The 21,316-nt window shown below is 37.6% G+C and overlaps 2 protein-coding genes across 2 annotated transcripts; one reads left to right on the top strand and one right to left on the bottom strand.

The window, feature by feature from the left end:
* Positions 1–264: 264 nt before the first annotated feature.
* On the bottom strand, positions 265–2,615 carry LOC112081957. Its single transcript, XM_024149032.1, has 3 exons — positions 1,539–2,615; positions 457–1,410; positions 265–375 (listed from the first exon to the last, which is right to left on the bottom strand). The coding sequence occupies exons 1-3, from the start codon at positions 2,613–2,615 to the stop codon at positions 265–267; spliced, it is 2,142 nt and encodes a 713-aa protein (XP_024004800.1).
* A 3,857-nt stretch (positions 2,616–6,472) lies between these two features.
* LOC112081956 lies at positions 6,473–7,453 on the top strand. Its single transcript, XM_024149031.1, has one exon. It carries the CDS (start codon positions 6,473–6,475, stop codon positions 7,451–7,453), a length of 981 nt encoding a protein of 326 aa, XP_024004799.1.
* The last annotated feature ends 13,863 nt before the right edge of the window (positions 7,454–21,316 follow it).

The following is a 21,316-nucleotide window of genomic DNA, read 5'->3' as shown; positions in this document are numbered from 1 at the left end:
AATTAAGATAGTAAACATTGATAAACAGGTTTTAAATACCAGAACAACACAAAGATAAGACATTGATAAACAGGTTCTAAATACCATAAAATAGGATTGTCTTACACCTAAAATAGAGAACAGAACATTGTTTTGTCCTAAAACCAAAAACCTGCAATGGAAAAACCAGCATCTTACACCAAAAACCTGCAACATTCCTAAAACTGAGCTACATATTGTCCTTAAACAGAAAAAAAGCTTCTACCGCCAAGCTTCCCATACTCTTCAATCACCAAGCTGAGTTAGAGTCCCTTGAGAAGACTCAAACGGTGTGAGATTCCCTTGAGAAGTCTGCACCTGAGAAGATTCATCCCAAGAAGACTCTCCTTCAAATCCCTGTACAGATATAACAACATACATGAACAAACATGACCATACACCAAAATCGCATATACTAAAGAAAAAGAACCACTAAACCTTTTTCTTTTTCTTGTCATGAAACCTTGAATTATGGTTAGCTGCACCACAAATCCCACAATGCATAACTCTCTTCAAGATTTTTGGTGCTTTCTTCACTAGAGATTCATTTTTGCCTTTCTTCCTTTCCTTATCCTTCTTACTAACTTTATGGGTTTCTCCTTTCTTCCTGGGAGGCGATTCCGGTCTTGGAGGTTGATGCACCGGTGGTTCTTGTCCTACAGGCCAAAACCTTGCACCTCTCATTGGTACTAGACCTTCTTGGTAAGTCCTTCTCCACAGAGCTGTCCTAAACCAGTGACAGACATAATCTTCAGCCTCCAACTTCTTGTTGATGATGACCGCAAAAGCATGCTCACAAGGAATACCTGTGATCTCCCATCTTCGACAAGTGCAAGTTCTATCTATCAAACTCACACGGTATGAACAGCCACTGAGTTTAACTTCAAATGTCGAATTTGTGGATATGTAGACCTGACAAAGCCTAGCTTTTTTATGCTCTAGAGCGAGATAGTCGATCACATACGGGGTGCAAACACTTTGCCAATCCATTGCTTTGTAACCCCTCCTTGCAATACGTACCATTGCCATCCTTGCGATTGTCTCCAGCATTGGAACCAGTGGTTTGTCTCTCGCTTTGACAATTGAACCATTCCATGACTCTGTAGAATTGTTCTCCACATCTTCACAGAAATTACCTATCTTGTGGTAGGCTCTACACCAAGTTTTCGGCTTTGTCTTCATCAGATTTGCATGTACAGCTGAGTCAAAGCAGAAGATTTTGTCCAAGTTCTCTTCATATTCGGTGTTGTTGTAGCTCCATGCTAAACGCCATATCAACTTCTTCATTTCAGGGTTCTTACCATGCAATGCTCTCATGTTAGCATAGATATGCCTAACACATTTCCGATGCTCAATCTGAGGGAGCTCTAGATCAACAGCAGCTATGAGTCCCTACAAAAAAAAAATAACAATTCACATTTTAGTAAAAACAATGTTAATACCCAAAAAAAAAACAGCAATCCAAATCAAATCAAATCAAAACAATGTTAACACCTAAAAACCAGACCAAAAACACTTACTCTATGTCTATCTGACATCATTATGTACCCATCTCCATCTTGCAAATCGAAATCAGCTTTGAGTTTCCTCACAAACCACAGCCAATTATCCTTGGTTTCAGCTTGTACAACCGCCCATGCTATTGGATAAATAGCATTATCCACATCTCGACCCATAACAACCAGTAACTGACCCTTCATCTTGTGTCTCAAGTGGCATCCATCAAGTCCAATAATCGGTCTACAAGTCTCTTTCCATGATTTTCTGATAACATCAAAACAGACATAGAATCTGTCGAAGACATCTTCACCTTGCTCGTTTCTAATGCACTCAAGCGCCACAGTAGATCCTTTATTCGCATCTAGTATCTCACGGCAATAGTCACGAAGCTTAGCAAACTGCTCATCATATTCTCTCTGGATCCATCTCAGAGCTTTGTTCCTAGCCGATTGACACTGATTCCTTGTCACTTTAATCCCCCATTTGTCCAATATCATCTCTTCAATCTTCATTGGCATATAATACTCTGGTTCTTCTCGGATTTTGTCAAGAAAGAGATGAGCAATCACAGGACCCTTTAACATCTCGCAAACACCATTAGGAATACAGCTATGAGCTTGTTTAAACGTCTTAACCTGCCACTTGATCTTCTTCTCCGAAGTCGAACAATAGATCCTCCAAGCACAACTATCACCATTTTCAGATTTACCTCGGCATACATAACTGAGTTTAGTTTTATCATACCTCCACTGCCTGATGTTTCGACCGGTTTTGAGTGCATAATCAAGCACAGCTTCTTTAAACGCCACTCCATTAAAGAACACTTTCCCTTCAAACACATTCCCAACGCCTCTATCAAATTCACCACTTTGACTACCACCTCTGCGACCATCACCTGGCTTGGGAACAGACATTGTGCATTGAGTTCCAGTTTCCTCATCATCGGTTTCAGGATACATGTTGTGAAGAACAGGATCTTCATCCTCAAACTCCAACAGCGCTTTCTCCATGTTGTAATCAGCTCTTTCTCGTCGATCTTCTCCGTCGGAATCTTCGTCTCGAAATTCAGGTACTTCTCTCCACTCCAATGCCTCCATGATCGAAAACGCTTTCCAATTTCGATAGAAGGTTTCTCAATTTGGGGGAATTTGAATTCTGGGTTCGTTTCTCAGGTTAGGGTTCTAACTGATTTGGGGATTTTGCTGTAATCGGGTTTTAGGTTGCAGTTTAGAGCTCGGGTGGGTTTTAGTTGGTTTTTACGGGTTGTAATCGGGTTGTAATCGGTTTAGGTTAGGTTAATTTTGGTTTAGCAACTAATTGGTATACAGTAACCAACTAAAAACGTGGGTTGGGGGGAAAAGGATTTCGAAATTTTGGTTGAGGGGGAAATAGATCTTGAACTTTGCAACTAGGGGGAACAATCTATTTAACTTTTGTTTTAGGGAGACACAAACCGAGGCTCAAAGTTCAGGGTGATCTAGTATTATATGAAAGTTATAGGGGGGAAATAGACCGTTTTCCCTGAAACAATTAAAAACATAGAAAAAGTATTTCAAAATGATCCATAAAAGTTGTCAAAATACGGTGTTATCACAGATCCAGAGCCCACCTCGAGAAGTTTGGGAGAGGATTCAAAATCGTCGGCGTCGCTATCTGCATCATCCTCGTCCTCCTCTGCTATTGCTATTCCTTTGCCTTTATCTTGTATGTCCGAATTTCTCACCGGTGGAGGTGGATTGGATGATGGCTCGACGATACGGATACTTGATTGGTGGCGAGGTGGTCGCGAGCTGCCCCATTGCTCAAAGCTCAGATCAGTGCGGGGAGGGGATCGTTGGCGCTGATCAGGAAGAGAGTTCCTGCGGTGCTGATCTTGATCATGGGTGTGGCTGTTCCTTTGCAAGCCGTGTAGATTTTCCCGGCTTGACACCACAAAATCCTGAGATCGTCTCTTTCTGGAGTCAGAAGAAGATTGAATTGATTGCTCCCGACTGCGGGGAAAGTTTGAAGCCGGTTCGCCACTGATACGTTTCCAGACCGAGTCCCTTCTCGCCTCGTGATGGTCACGTTCGTCTCCACTGTAGAGACTTCGACGGACTGGTCTGGAACGATGAGCATGTGAAAGAGAGGTAGCCTCTCTGCTCGGTATAGAACTTCGCCCTCCGACGTGGTGATTAGACTCTCCGAGGTGGGATGAACCTCTTGCGGATCTGCTCTGACCATCGTCTCTTCGGGAAAAGGGGCGTCTCCGGTCCACTTCTGCCACCTTCCTGCTCGGACGACCAGATTCCGGAGGCTGAAAGGAAGGTCTTGCCTCACGGAGCCTGCGACGGTCACATCTTATATTATTCCTTTTCCAAAAATTTAACATTTTGATAAGAACCTTCTGCCTGAGAGTTTTTTCTCCTCTCAGAGAGAGAAGAAGCCTTTTCTCTCATATTTCTGATCATTTGATCAAAGTTTTTTTCCGCATATATCGGATACTTAGTTTCCAACTTCGTTTGAATAGTAAAAACTCCAGCTTCAACCGGATTAGTTTTGCCCATCTCTTCCGCTGATGGTTCCTCTTATATTGAGGCGGTGCTTTCAGATCCGGTGGTTGTGTTGAAAGTATTGTTTTTCTTCAAGCTTTGGTATCATCCACTCATAGCTTGGGAGCAGAGATCTCCCTTAGTCCCTTTTTCAGAAGCCTTTTTCAAGGCATAAAGTGACGTTTAGGCATGAGTTTTGGCTGATCGGCGTTGAACTATGAAGAAAGGGAAACTCCCGGCTGAAGAACTTCACAGGATCTAATCGGAAGAGCATGTAAAGGTGAAGCATCAAACTTGTATGGTGATTAACGGTGTATGCGTTGGTTGGAATTTCGCCGGAGACGGTGAAGCGGAGCAGCAACACGGATATTCCTATGCCTTACACGTGTTTCAACGTGTAGAAAGTTTAACGTGTGCAAAGACACGTGGCAGAAGGATATATTGAGGCTCATCTTGAGTTTAATGTATTTTATTTTATTTTGGACTTTTATTACTGTGTTGTATGTTGTTTTGCCTTAGTGGGCTTTCGTTATAAAACGAATTTAATGTCCAAAAAAAAAACATTTTGATAAGAAATTCTGAAATCTCAAACTAAATTTTATGTTTACATATTGTTAATTATTTATAACGCAATTTAAGTAAGTGAGTAGTAATCAACCAATCGCTGGCAAAAAAAAAAAAAAATTTCCAGTGTATCCATTATTCTGCAAATGGGTCAAGTCAAATTCTTCACAAATTCATTGCTAGTATCAACTATGATGCCAAGAAATCTCTTCATCTTAATATCAGCTCAGTTGCATAAACGAATAGGAAACCACATTCAAGAAAAAGAGTGCAGTGAAGATGTTTTCAATTAATAAATCTTTTATGAAGCCCGAAATAGATTTAACAAATAGCTTATTAACGGGAAACAAGTGACTCACAAGGTAGTTGGCCATTATTTCTTTGGCTTTTTCATCATTGAGATCCACACGGCTAAGGAATCCATTTATGTGGAAGCGGCGAAGCGCTACAAGAACGACTTTCTTGCATTAGTGAAACTTATCAAAGCTGACCCGAGAAGAATCCCACACCATCTTAAAAACTTGTTCCAATATGTCACCATGTTATTGAAGTTTGATTATCAGTTAACACTTCAGATTTCCCAAAAGTTCTTCATGGTATTACATTTACACACTTTAAAATGAGTTATTATTGCTATGTAGTAAGTGTTTTATTAATTTTTTTTATAAGTAAAAGTGGATTTGGAAACTGGTGTGTTGCAAAGTCAAAACTTTGCGTAAAGATTTGATGATGGAGCCCATTTACTTATCTCTTACAATAATACTTGTCTGATTTTCTTTTATATATAGCATGTACTTGTCCATTGTAAGATACACCAAAATAAAAATACAAAATCTCTCTCTCCCTCTTTGGTACACATCTCTCTATTTTTATTTTCATTATTACGTTTTATTCAAATAATTATGTTAATGTTATTCACATATTATGTTGATATAATATACGGTATACGATATAATTAAACACGTTATCAGCACGATCACTCTACCTCTATAATTTATAATTTTTAATTATATAATTATTATAATTAGAGTGCGGCTTTGCCGCCCCATTATTATTTACTGCTTTCATTATTTACTGTTTTTTATCATGGTTGCTTAACGCACCATAATGGACGGTTAAACCGCCTAAATAATTTATTTTATTTTATATGGATGATTCTGTCACCATATATTTATTTACTTGCACTGTTTAATTATTATGCTTATATGGATGATTTAAATCACCATAATTTATTTATTTATTGTTTTAATATGGATGACTCAGTCACCATATATTTATTTACCATGCTCATATGGATGACTTAAGTTACCATTATTTATTTATTTACTGTTTAATATAGATGATATGGTCACCGTATATTTATCTTTAAATTAACATTTTTACTATAATTATAAATAAATTTATACTACCAATGTATACTTATAAATATATAAACTAGTATATTTATTGTTTAAATTATCAGTCTGATTTTACCTTATTTTCTTTGCTTCCAACGGTCATTAACAAAATAATTTTTTTATTTTTAAAATTTACAAACAGCTACATAACGGCTAATGAACAGTATTATACAATCTATAAATACACTTATCTATCATTCATTTCACTCAAACATTTCATTCCCCCATCAAATTTCTTTCAAAAAAAAAAATGGTTCATCCCTTTTTAGGTTTTGTAATAGGTTATATACTTGTTGTTTTTTATAGTTTACTATTTGGAGAATTCTCTCCGAAAGAATATGTGATGATTTTTATGTATTTGTATTCCTTGTAATGTCATTATGTATTCCACCACCTCGCATATTTTAATAAAAATCATTTTTCTAATATAATTACTTCTGTTATTTTATTTTAGAAAATCCAATGGCAAACATTGAGAAGCTCCAATTCCCGGCTTTAGACATCACTGGTGCTAATTACATATCTTGGATCACTAACATTGAACTTCACCTCGAATCTCTGGGTTTAACGGAAACCATCAAAGAGAAGAATACCTCAACGGCCCAAGAAAAGGCGAAATCGGTGATCTTCCTTAGAAGACACCTAGATGAAAGTATCATCTATGATTACGCACACATGAGAGATCCCCAAGAGCTTTGGAAGTCCCTTAAGGATTGTTTCGATCATCAAAAGGACATAACACTTCCACTTGCTCGGGATGAGTGGCAAAATCTGAGGTTTCAAGACTTTGACAAAGTGATGAACTACAATTCCGCAGTGTTAGGAATTGTAGCTAAATTAAGGTATTGTGGTGAAACCATTACGGAGTCTCAAATGCTTGAGAAAACATACACCACATTCTATAAAAACCACATCACTCTGCAACAACAATACCGGTTACGTGGATATACCAAATTTTCGGATTTGATTGTGGCACTCTTGATAGCTGAGAAGAATAACGAGCTCCTTATTAAGAATCACATGACACGACTCACTGGATCTAAAGCGTTTCCTGAAGCGAACGCATTGGATGTTAAGAATCCAGTTAAAGAGAACAAAACATTTCGGGGACGTGGCCGTCGAAACTACCGCAGACTTGGGAGAAACTACAGCCCTCAGAATAGGAAGTCATTCCAGTGGATTTGTTCTGAACAACCCCCGAAGGGAAAAGAACACCAAGGAAGTACCTCACAGAAGCGAGAGGATACTTGTTTCCGATGCAGTACCAAGGGACATTGGTCTCGTGTGTGTCGTACTCCTGCACATCTATGCACATTGTACAAAGAATCCGCTAAATGCAAGGGAAAGGAAGTCAATCTTGCGGAACATTCTGAGGGTACAACGCACCTTGATGCGTCTGACTTTGCAGATGACTTTGATGAAACCGCCCCTACGGAAGCCTGAAATATCCACCATGTGACTCTTGAAGTTTCAACGAATGTACCATAAATAATTGTCGCTTATGTAAATTATAATGTATAATTAATGTTGTTTGCATTACCTAATTATGTATAATTATCGTGTGATATTTTTTTATTAATGTATAATTATTGCATGATATTTGCTTTATGAATAAAAATATTTTATTTTTATTAATTATTTTTGTTTATTACAGAAATGGATTACGATACAAACTAAACTTCATCCAAGACATATACTAAAGATATTTGTATACCAGATAGTGGAACAACACACACCATTCTGAAACATAGAAGATATTTCTCGGATTTGAGACCGGCAAAAATTGTTGTCAACACAATATCAGGTCCTGCAGATCTGATTGAAGGGACTGGTAAAGCTAATTTTGCATTACCTAATGGAACAAAGTTCTCGATAACTCATGCACTATTTTCTCCAAATTGAAAAAAGAATTTGTTGAGTTTTAAAGATATATATCTTCAAGGTTTTGATACTCAGTCTGCAACTGAAAATGGGAAGAAATATATGTACACAACTTCTGAAAAATCGGGAAAAAGGCAAGTATTAGAAAAGTTACCAGAACTCCCTTCTAGTTTACATCATACATGCATAAATGTGATAGAATCAAACCTTGTGATCAAGAAAGATTCTGAATATTTCACACTATGGCATGATCGTCTTGGTCATCCAGGCACCACTATGATGCGAAAAATCATAGAACATTCACATGGACATTCATTGAAAATCCAGAAGATTTGTCAAGGAAAAGGAATGACATGTGCTGCGTGCTCTCTCGGAAAATTGATCATCGAACCATCGCCAACAAAAATTGATAAAGAGTTACCAAAATTCCTTGAACGGATTCAAGGCGACATTTGTGGACCTATACATCCACCATGTGGACCATTCTACTATTTTATGGTAATGATTGACGCGTCAAGTAGATGGTCACATGTTTGTCTATTATCATCTCGAAATGTGGCATTTGCGAGATTTCTAACTCAAATAATCAAACTAAGAGCTCAATTCCCTGATTATTCAATAAAGAGAGTTAGACTAGACAACGCTGGTAAATTTACATCCCAAGCATTTAATGATTATTGTATGGTAACTGGAATCGAGGTTGAACATCCTGTAGCTCATGTTCACACACAAAATGGTTTGGCAGAATCATTAATAAAACGTTTGTAACTTATTGCAAGACCATTGATCATGAGATCAAAACTCCCGACCTCTGTATGGGGACATGCTATTTTGCATGCAGAAGCACTTATTCGGGTAAGGCCAAGTGCATATCATAAATATTCCCCATTACAGTTGGCATTCGGTCGAGAACAAATATTTCTCATCTAAGAATCTTTGGTTGTGCAGTATGTACCAATAGCACCACCACAACGCACAAAGATGGGACCACAAAGAAGGTTAGGGATATATGTTGGTTACGATTCTCCATCAATTATACAATACTTAGAACCGCAAACTGGTGACGTCTTTACGGCACGGTTGGCAGATTGTCATTTTGATGAAAAATTATTCCCGGTTCTAGGGGGAGAAAACAAAAAGATAGAAAGAGATATCAAATGGAGTGTACCATCTCTGTTACACCTTGATCCCCCTTCTAAACATTCAGAACTAGAAATTCGACGAATTATGCATTTACAAAGCATAGCTAATCAACTACCTGATGAATTTGTGGATACCAAAACAGTAACAAAATCACATATACCAGCCGCAAATGTTCCTGCTCGTGTAGAAATACCACAGGAACGCGAAAAAGCAGATGATACACGTGAGTCTAGAACACGTTTGAAGCGTGGTAGACCTCTTGGTTCCAAAGACAAAAATCCTAGAAAACGGAAGCAAGTTGAGAAACATTATGATCCTAAAATGATATAATCTGTTCCAGAAGAAACAAATCATGAATCAGAAAATAACGTCGAACATTATGAATCCAAAGAAAATCATGAGATTTCTATTAACTACATTCATAATGGAAAGATATGGAATCGAAATGACATGGATGAGGTTGACGATGTTTTCTCATACCTTGTATCAAAAGAAATAGAAGAAGAATGAAGATCCAGAGCCTAAGTCTGTATTAGAATGTCAAAAGAGACATGACTGGATAAAATGGAAAAGTGCGATTCAAGTCGAACTTGATTCACTTAACAAACGAGAAGTATTCGGACCAATTGTACTCACACCAAAATCGGTAAGACCAGTGGGATACAAATGGGTTTTCGTTCGGAAACGAAATGAGAAAAACGAGGTTATGAGATACAAGGCTCGCCTTGTAGCTCAGGGCTTTTCTCAAAGACCTGGGATCGATTATGAGGAAACGTACTCTCCGGTTATGGATGCGATCACATTCAGATTTTTAATGAGTCTAGCGGCTAACGAAAATCTGGAGATGCGTCTTATGGACGTCATTACAGCATACCTATATAGATCATTAGATAATGATATTTATATGAGATTTCCTGAAGGATTTAAGATGCCAAAAGCATTAACTTCCAAACCAAAAGAGTTATGTGCAATAAAATTGCAAAGATCATTATATGGACACTACAAGAAAACAATCGTTTTTCAACGGTCCATTACGACGGTTTTTAAATCATCGCAAACTTACAACGATTTTACGACGATCTTACGTCTAATTTTAAAACCGTCGTAACACCGTCGTATAAAAAAATCGTCGTAAACTCGACGTACAATTTACGACGAATTACGACGATTATACATCGATAACGATAGATTTGCTAGTAAATGTAAAATCGTCGTAAATTCGATGCAACATTACGACGAATATACGACGACTGCATTTCGATGTACATATTACGACGATTTTACGTCGAAAAAGAAGTTAGGTGAAAAACATTTAAAACATGTTTACCTAACAATTGTAGATGAAAGATTTTAACGCATAATCGTCGTAAACTCGTCGTAATATTATTGTTGAATGTAAAACCGTCATAAAAAGTCGTCGTAAAAGCGTTCTAAAGCCCGAAATTTTCCTATAAATAGATCTTCATTCCTTCATTCAATCACAACACATCATCATTCAAACATAAGAGCATCTTCATCTTGGAGACCCATTGTAAATCCTTATATATTGGGTTATATTACTTTGAAAAAAAGAAGTAATAATATTATAAGGTTAATTTACTCCATTCACGTGACTAGACGTGACACAAGAGACCACCTCCTTTATTGTCTAATCAATAAAAAGAGATATTATTTTGAGTTTATTTTCAAGATGTCTATATACGAGCTAAGAAGTTGGATGTATATGCGTAAAGATTCAGATGGGGCATTGAAAGAAGAGTTCAAGAATGGGTTAGAAATATTTATGTTTCAGGCTACAAATATGGAGAGAACGAAAGATAGTGGGAAGATGTTTTGTCCTTGTTTGAAATGCAAGAATACGAGGTATACACTAACCAAAACCGTGTGGACGCATTTATTAAATAGAGGGTTTATGCCGCAATATTTTGTTTGGTATCTACATGAAGAAGGATATGGCAGTAATACTCATGGGAATGCTGGTAGTAGTAGTAATTATCAAAGTCATGTTGATATTGATGAATCGAATTATGGTCATCAGCCTAATCAGTATCAATATGATCAAAGTGTAGATCATGATAGGATGCACGAAATGGTGACTGATGCATTTCATGAAACGCATACTGGTAATGCTGTGGAGGAACCTAATGTAGATGCCAAACGATTTTATGATTTGTTAGACAATGCTAATCAGCCAATCTACGAAGGATGTAGAGAAGGCTTGTCTAAATTATCGTTGGCAGCTAGGATGATGTCAATTAAAACAGATCATAACCTGGCTGAGGTTTGCATGGATGATTGGGCTGATCTTTTGAAGGAGTATCTACTGGAGGATAACTTGGCAGCGGGAACATACTATGAAATTCAGAAGTTGATTTTTAGTCTTGGTCTACCTTCTGAGATGATAGATGTATGTGTTGACAACTATATGATGTTTTGGAAAGATGATAATCAGCTGGAGGAATGTAGATTTTGCCAAAAACCAAGATACAGGCCGCAAACTGGTGAGCGTAAAAGGATACCGTACCAACGTATGTGGTATCTCCCTATAACTGCTAGGTTAAAACAGCTTTATCAATCTGAAAGGACAGCTGCATCAATGAGATGGTATGCAGAACATACACAAGTAGATGGAGAAGTTGTTCATCCATCAGATGCAAAGGCATTGAAACACTTCAATATGGTATACCCAGATTTTGCTAAGTTCAAACGGAATGTCTATCTTGGTCTGTGCACTGATGGTTTTAGTCCATTTGGTATGTCTGGTAGACAATATTCATTATGGCCAGTAATCCTAACTCCTTATAACCTTCCTCCAGATTTGTGCATGCAAAGGGAATTTCTTTTCCTAAGTATTTTGGTTCCAGGTCCAAATCATCCGAAGCGAGCTCTCGATGTATTTCTGCAGCCACTCATACATGAGTTGAATCAGTTATGGTATACTGGCGTTCGTACATATGACTGTTCTACGAGGAAAAATTTTACTATGCGGGCTGTGCTTATGTGGACAATAAGCGATTTCCCCGCTTATGGTATGCTATCAGGATGGACTACACATGGGAGGCTATCTTGTCCTTATTGTCTTTATCGAACTGATGCGTTTCAGCTAAAACATGGTAGAAAAACTTGTTGGTTTGATTGTCACCGGAGGTTTTTACCGGATAACCATCCATATCGGAGGAACAAGAGGTTATTTATCAAGAACAAAAGTGTACATGTCCCTCCACCCGTTAATTTAACAGGGCTGATATACAGGCGCAAATCGATCATTGGAGGGCAGAGGAAACAGTAACGCGTGGGGGAAACTGGCACACTCCTGCAAATATGCCTGAAGGTTATGGAGTTCATCATAATTGGCACAAGAAAAGTATCTTTTGGCAACTACCTTATTGGAAAGATCATCTGCTCAGACACAATCTTGATGTCATGCACATTGAAAAAAACTTTTTTGATAACATCATGCATACAGTTATGAACGTAGCGGGAAGAACAAAAGACAATGGTAAGTCAAGATTGGACTTGCTTGATTTATGCAACAGAAGTGAGTTGCATCTACTGAGAAACGGGAAAGCACCAGTTCCTGTATTTCGGTTGAGTGCAGATCAAAAGTCAGCATTGTTCAGATGGGTTTCTTCTGACGTTAAATTTCCTGATGGGTATGTCTCTAATCTTTCCAAATCTGTTGAGAAGGGGGTAAAGTTTGCTGGGATGAAAAGCCATGACTGCCATGTGTTTATACAACGATTATTTCCATTTGCATTTGCTGAACTCTTGCCCAAAAACGGCCATGAAGCTATTGGAGGCATTGGTGCTTTTTTCGGGATCTTAGTACACAAACATTATCAGTTGATGTAATATCACAACTGGCAATGAATATTCCAATCTTGTTGTGCAATTTGGAAAAGATCTTCCCACCATCATTTTTGATGTTATGGAACATCTTCCTGTTCATCTCCCACACGAAGCAGAGCTCGGTGGACCCGTTCAGTACAAGTGGATGTATCCGTTCGAGCGTTTCATGAAGCATCTTAAAGGTAAAGCCAAAAACCTAGCTAAAGTGGAAGGCTCAATTGTGGCGGGAAGCTTGACGCAAGAGACTTCACACTTCACTTCATACTATTTTGCACCGAAAGTACGAACACGCAAAAGAGCTACTCATCGATATGATGATGGAGGAGTTGGCCATACATATGCCGTTGAAGGTGTACCTGACATATTCTCGCCGATCGGACGTCTTAGTGGAAAACTAAAAAATGTTTGGTGGTCCAATGAAAAATATTATCACAGTGCACATACATATATCCTGTTAAATTGTGAAGAGTTGTCATCGTATGAAAGGTACTTTTTAATTAATAATATCTTTATATGAGTTGTCAGTATTAATAACTATATTGTTGTTTTTCTCAGCACATTTGTTGATGAGGTCAAAGAATGCATATCTGGGGTTTCTGAAACTGAAATCAATGATCGTAAAGATCAACACTATGCCCAATGGTTAAAAGGACAAGTACGTATAAAATTTTAATTAAAAGACTACTTTAATTTGCTATATATCCAAATCAAGAAATTAAAGCGGAATTTATTTCTTATTAGGTGGACCCGAATGATCCGGATGAATTTCCAACATGGTTCCATGAGTTACTACTAGGTCCGATGGCAAAAATAACTACAGCCTCAATGTATTTCACTCGGGGCTATGTTTTTCACACATACCGTCACGGTGCAAAGCGGGCGACAACTAACTATGGAGTTTGTGTGAGGGGTGAACTCGATTTTTATGGAGTTCTGCAAGAAATAATTGAAGTAGAGTATCCAGGATTGTTAAGGCTGAAAACTGTTCTCTTCAAATGTGATTGGTTTGATCCAACTGTTGGAAGAGGGGTACGTCTAAACAAGTTTGGAGTTGTTGACGTGAACAAATCACGACGGTACAACAGGTTTGAGCCATTTATATTAGCTTCTCAAGCAGAACAGGTAACGTTTCTGCCATACCCCCGAGTTCGATCAACAGGAATTTCATGGTTAGCTGTAGTTAAAGTGGCTCCGAGGGGCAAGATTGTAGGGCTTGAGGATGTTCCACTTCAACAGGACACTTGCGTAGATCTGTCTGAACCAGATGTTGATGAGGAGATTTTCTTAATAGACCCTCGGAACAGGCAAGTTGAAGATCTTCCCGAAGATACAGAAGAAGAAGGTGATGATGAGTTTGCTGAAACCGATGATGACGATTTGGCGGAAGAAGACGGTGATGGTGATGAAGTAATAGAGGAAGATGAATCTGATTGAGTTTCATGCATTGTATTTAGTGAATGTTTGGGTTTATGTAATTTGTAACTTTGTTTGTTTGAATTTTTTTAAAACCCTAAAATTCGATTTTACGACGGTTTTACGACGGTTTTCTAAACCCTAAACCCTAAGTCTAGGTTTTAAGCCCTGAATGAATAGGGTTTCAACATTACGACGTCGTTACGACGAACCATCGTAATATCGTCGTAAGGTTACGACGGTTTTACGACGAGTACACTATTTCGTCGTAAAATCATCGTAATGTTGAAATCCAAGAATTTGAATCTTTTATATCTTATTGGTTGTAAGATATTTCACAAATGTTTTTGATTGGTTATCTTTTTTTATATGAAATGCTATCAATCTGATCAAAATCAAAAATTTGAAAAAAAAACATACATATTTACAAGTTCATGCATGTTTTCGTAAATGTTAAGTGAAAGGTTATATATTAGATTACGGAATTTCAGTTTTTACTATCTCATGTCACAAATCCATCATACATGCAAAGTTGTAAACCTTTTGTTATATGTTAGGATACAATAACCTTTGCATTGTTCTTCATTCAATATCCCATTTATAAAATTTAAGGTTTACTCACTTTTTTTAAAAACTTCGTAAAACCGTCGTAATATAATCGTAAATTTACGACGGTTTTACGTCGAAGTTCTCTAAAACCATCGTAAAACCGTCGTAACGTTTGCACCGGATAGGCTCTTGATCCGAGGTACGAGGTTATAAATGTTTAGACGTTACGACGATTTTACGACGGTTTTGGGTAAAATCGTCGTAAAACCGTCGTAACGGTCAAACGCTCCCATCACAACACGTGTCATGTCATGCAGTGGACCGACTGTTATACAACCGAATCGTCGTAAAATCGTCGCAAAATTACGACGATTTTACGACGATCACAAAATTTATTTAAGGGACGCGAGTTTTCCCCATTTCGTCGCTCATTCCTCTCTTCTCCCCTCTCTCTCTACAATACTTTCTCTCTCTAAACCCTTACCCACTCCCTCTCTCCCTACTCTCCCAGCCAATACTTGTAAGTTTTTTTTTTAAATTAATTTCATTACATATTCTTTTAGATTTAGGTTCGGAATTTAGATTTAGGTTCGGAATTTAGATTTAGGTTTCGGAATTTAGATAGGCCCGGATTTTGTAAATTTAAATAAATATTTGCAAAATTAGTAACAAATTTTTTTAAATTTTGTAGATTCTGTCGATATGGCTCCTCGGGCTAAGAGATTTCACTACCGACAGCTGGTCGATTCTGACGGTTCGGCCCCGTCTACCTCGGCGACCGGATCAGCCATCCCGGAGTCCTCGGGCACACAACGGACGGTTTCCCAACCGGTCGTTGTACCGCAGCCGGCACCGCCTCCACCACCACCAGCCCAACCAGCAGCTCCCGCACAGGCCGAGCCTGAGGCTGATCCGATCCCGCCTGTACCGTATGCCCAGTTTACGGTACAAGATCTTCTGGCACAGCCGGGTCGTGAGACCATGAACAAACTCGACCCGGATCGAGCCCTGGGCACATTTTGGTACGTAATTTTTTTCCTACAATATTTTTAAATTAATTAATAATTATTCTTATATATTTGAAATTAATTTACTTTTGTCTTTCTATTTGACTAGGTTTACGACCGACAATGCCGTCGGTCGTAACGTTGCGGATATCATCAAAGGGTTTTTCGTACAACCCCATACCAGCTGGAAAAAGCTGGATCAGGCCACACTTGACACTTGGTTCAAGTGTTTTGCGATAAGTAATTTACAATTTCGTTTAATTTTAATTTTAAATTTTAACTTTTTACAATATTACTAACTTCTTTTTTTTTCCTAGCAAAACTGGCATTGGGAAACATCCGCACACGGACGTGTGGAGACGGCCTTCAAAGAGAAGGTTGACGGCGACAAGGCCAAGCCGGCGCCTATGGCCAATACCGTCTAGTACTGGTTGGATCCGCACAACCAGACTACGGCCGCCAAGTGTTCCGATTGTAGGTAAGTAATTAATTCCAATATATTTACATTATTTGTTTTCATTAATTCTTATAATAGATTCTAATGAAAATATTTTTCAGGAACGCTACTGACGATGCGGGAAATCGGAAAAACGTTCCGCACACCTCCGGCCAGAATCCTTTTGCCGGAAGACGGCTTATGATGGTAAGTAAATTAAAATTACTATTTTTTTTGTTTTCAAATAATTAACCCTTATTTGTCGATACTAATTTTTTCATTTTGATTTTGTAGGTCGAAGATAACGGAGGAGAACTTCCTCCGATGACAAAGGTTTTCGCCGAGACGCATAAGAAGCGGAACGGCGAATTCACGGATCCTCGGGTGGAGGAGATCTACAACGCCGCCTGTGCGGCGATCGAGGAGCGACAGACGCAGCTGACTCAGCAGGCGCGTCAAACGTCTCCCGGAGGTAGCTCGGTCCAATCGACCCCGGCGCTGACGGTGGCGACGATGGACCAGATTTTCGAAGAGGTAAATTTAATTACTATATTTAGTTAATGTAACTTTAGTTTTAAATTGAATTTCTAACCATAATGTTTTTAAATATTTGTAGATTGCTCCAAAGAAAAAGGGGCGGGTATTAGGAATGGGGTCCATCCGTGATACCCCAAGAGCTACGGCGACTGGTCACGTCCGGGTCCCGGATCCGGTTATCCGCTAGGAGATCGATCAGATGCGGACCCGTTACGAGACGAGGATCGACCAGCTCTACGGTCTCTTCGAGATCATGGGAGCCGATAACCCGGTGCTCATGGCGCAGTTGGAAAAGCTGCGGGCTGATGGGGTTGTCGGATCGTCTGCCGCTGGGTCATCCACTAGGACGCAACCGCCGGTGCAGACAGACGAGGAGATGTTCTGATCTCTCGGGGTTGAGCCTCCTAGAGCCGGAGATCAGGCGCCGGCAGAAGCATCAAACCGAAGACCCGGCAAGGAACACGTCCAGGACGATGGGGAGGAGGACGGTGACGGGATCGACGATATTGATTTAGATTTAGATTTAGAGCTGTAGTGTTTTTACGTAAATTACAATTAATTTTAATTTGAAATTTTAATTTCAATTTTTAATAAATTTTAAATTGTAAATTATTTTTTTTAATTTAAATTTTAATTCGAATTAATTTTTTTTTAATTTTCAATTATATTAAACGTCGTATAATCGTCGTAATATCTTTATTTAAAACCGTCGTACACTCGTCGTAAATATTACGACGAATTTACGACCAAAATGTACGACGACAAATACGACGATTATACGTCCGTGCTTTACGACGATTTTACGACGAAATGATTAAATACTTTACGATTGATTTACGACGATTTTTGCGTCGTACATTTTACGACGATCTTACGTCGACCATTAACGACCACTTAACGACGGTCCAGGCGAAGACCAAGTCGACGCAATTCGATGTAAACTCGTCGTAAATTGTACGACGCATTTACGACGATTTTGTTTCCCTCGATGTTACGACGAAATGAAACCGTCGTATACTATACGACGATTTTACGACGATTTGTCTATTACGACGATAACTTTACGACGATTTTAAAATCGTCGGTAGTTCGTCGTAATAGCCCTATTACGACGAAATAACGACCATTTTGGCCGTTGTAAAATGATGTTTTTTTTGTAGTGGGATTAAAGCAGTTTGGACGCATGTGGTATAATCGTCTCAGTGAGCATTTAACAAAAGAAAGATACGTGAACAATCCTATATGCCCATGTGTTTTCATCAAGAAAACAATATCCGGATTTGTAATTATTGCGGTATATGTTGATGATCTAAACATTATTGGAACTAAGGAGGAAATACAAGTAGTATCGAACTACTTAAAAGGAGAATTTGAAATGAAAGATCTCGGACAGACAAAGTATTGTCTCGGTTTACAAATCGAGCATTCCCAAAAAGGTATATTTGTACATCAATCTACATACACAAAAAGAGTGTTAAATCGTTTCAACATAATAAAGCAAATCCTCTTAGTACTCCTATGGTCGTTAGATCACTTAGTGTTGAAAAGGATCCTTTCCGACCACATGAAGAAAATGAAGACTTACTCGGTCCTGAAGTACCATATTTAAGTGCAATTGGAGCTCTTATGTATCTCGCAAATTGCACTCGACCTGATATATCATTTGCCATTAACCTTTTGGCTAGATTCAGCTCATCTCCTACACAGAGACATTGGAACGGAATTAAACATGTTTTTCATTATCTTCAAGGGACAGTTGATTTAGGATTATTTTATCCTAAAAACTCAGATGGACAAATGATTGGCTTTGCTGATGCAGGGTATCTATCTGATCCTCACAAAGCCCAGTCACAAACTGGATACGTTTTCACAGTTGGGGGAACTGCTATATCATGGCGCTCTCAGAAACAAACGTTTGTGGCTACTTCCTCAAACCATGCTGAAATCATTTCCCTCCACAAGGCAAGTAGAGAAAGTGTATGGCTTAGATCAATGAGCCAGCATATCAAATCAAGTAGTGGACTTTGCGTTAGTACAGAACCGACCATATTATATGAGGATAATGCTGCATGTGTTGCCCAAACAAAGGGAGGATATATCAAAAGCGACATGACCAAACATATTCCACCGAAGTTTTTCTCATATACCCAAGAGCTTGAGAAGAATAAAGAAATTGAAGTGAAATATGTTCGATCATCTGACAATGCTGCAAACCTTTTCACAAAGTCATTACCTACTTCGATGTTCCGAAAACATGTCCACAACATTGGAATGCGTCACCAACGAGATCTATAAAACGGTTCTAGTCACTCGAGGGGGAGCATGTGAGGTTGTACTCTTTTTACCTTTGCTATAGTTTTTCTTACTGGATTTTCTCTAGAAAGGTTTTTAACGAGGCAACTGAAGATGAACCACAAGGGGGAGTGTTGCAAAGTCAAAACTTTGCGTAAGGATTTGATGATGGAGCCCATTTACTTATCTCTTACAGTAATACTTGTCTGATTTTCTTCTATATATAGCATGTACTTGTCCATTGTAAGATACACCAAAATAAAAATACAAAATCTCTCTCTCCCTGTTTGGTACACATCTCTCTATTTTTATTTTCACGTTCTATTCAAATAACTATGTTAATATTATTCACATATTATGTTGATATAATATACGATATATGATATAATTAAACATGCTGAAGGTTCTCCTCATAACTTCTATTTTTTGTTTCTTTTCCTATTTTATCACTATAATATGTTTCAACACAACATTTCATTGTGCACAAATCAGTAGTGAAGCTAGCCAAAACTTTTACGAGATCGGTTACAATGTATTCTGAACAAATCTTACAGAAGTTATTAAGCTAAATTTTTAACATTTAATTTGTTTTTTTTCAAAAAATACATGTTATATTTTTTTTTATTTTTTTTAATTTACATGGGTCAATTGACTCACCTTTTAATATGCTGCTTCTGCTACTAGCACAAATAATACAGTCTTAAAAGATGTATTAAACTACACCTGAATGAAGGGATCTGCTTTGCAATATATGTCTATGTCTAAGATCTTTAATGTTTTATAACAGTGGACATTTTTCTTTGGTTGGTTCATATGTACTTCACTTATTCAAGCCCCCAATTTTATGACATCCGTCCATTCGTTTCATTTACTCGACTCAACAGTACTCATGATCAATTTTATTTGTTCATTTTTCTTGGCTTGTCTGAGTCACTTCGAATTTAAATGTTATGTTACCAAAATTTAGTTAGAATTTTTTTTTGCTAATTACAAATACATGTTTATCTTTTTTCGGTTGTCAACAAACGCAATTTATATATATATCATTTTGCCGCACATTTCTACAGCATTAATACCGTATTATGCTATTATTCTCTATGCACAACTAATTTATGATATAAAATCTATTTCTGTCGCATAAGCATGTTGATAACTTTTTAGGGCTCTAAATTCGTATTCAAAATATTGCTATATCCACATTTACAAGAATACCAAATTAATATACTTTCAAAAAATCATTTAATAAAATTACATGTTATATTTTCACCATATTTTTTACTAATACGCTTTTGTTAGTTTCTAAAAACAACTTTGACATTTGTTATTTACCTGAATAAATCTTCTTTTGCTTAGTTAATTCTACTAAGTGTGTTTTGAGTTTTGTATGATTGACTGCCGATCTATACCTGTATCAGATCGTTTGATAGAGCTACAGCCTACATAGTAGGACTGGAATTATTATATCCGGTCTCCGATCCGATATCCGGTCTTATCCGTTCCGTAAAAACCGAATATCCGTGTAGTTTGGATCCCGATCCGGATAATGAAATTAAGTATTCGATTATTTCGGATACGGATCCGGATAATAGAATATTTTGAAATCGGATATTCGTTATCCGTTTATTAAGTATTTATTTTGATAATATTTATTGAAATTCATATTGCATGATAATTTTCTATTTCAGATTGTGAGATAAGAACATGAAAATGGATAACACATGGATATGAAGATAAATTAACTTCTCTATTACTTTTTTTTTTGATATGTAAACTTTTAAACTTTGTGCTATTTGAATGCTACTTGAATGCTTTTTAATTTTTGGTATTTATAATTTTTGTTATATTGATACATTTTAATTATATATATGTTATCTCATTATAATTTTTTAAAATTGAAGATTTTTTTGAAAATCAATATCTGGTCGGATATCCGTAAATATTCGGTTCAAACCGGGTGTCCGATCTCCGGATTTCCAGAGTTTTTGGATCCGGATAGTAAAATTGATTATCCGGAGAATCCGGATACCTTGAAAAGTCTGGATATCCTGTTCCGTTCCAGCCCTACTATATGGTAGGAGTAATTAAAACATTTCCCAAAATAGTTGGAGTTTCGTGTCTTAAAACTAACTATTTCATATCTTAAAACTAACTACATCTTGTTACAGCATTGCTTTTAGTGTCATTTTGTCAAGCTTAAAC

Source organism: Eutrema salsugineum, unplaced genomic scaffold (genome assembly GCF_000478725.1).
Source record: "Eutrema salsugineum unplaced genomic scaffold, Eutsalg1_0 scaffold_1, whole genome shotgun sequence".
Lineage (NCBI taxonomy): Eukaryota > Viridiplantae > Streptophyta > Magnoliopsida > Brassicales > Brassicaceae > Eutrema > Eutrema salsugineum.
Note: the sequence above shows the minus strand (reverse complement) of the source record. Positions and strands in the feature narration are given on the sequence as shown.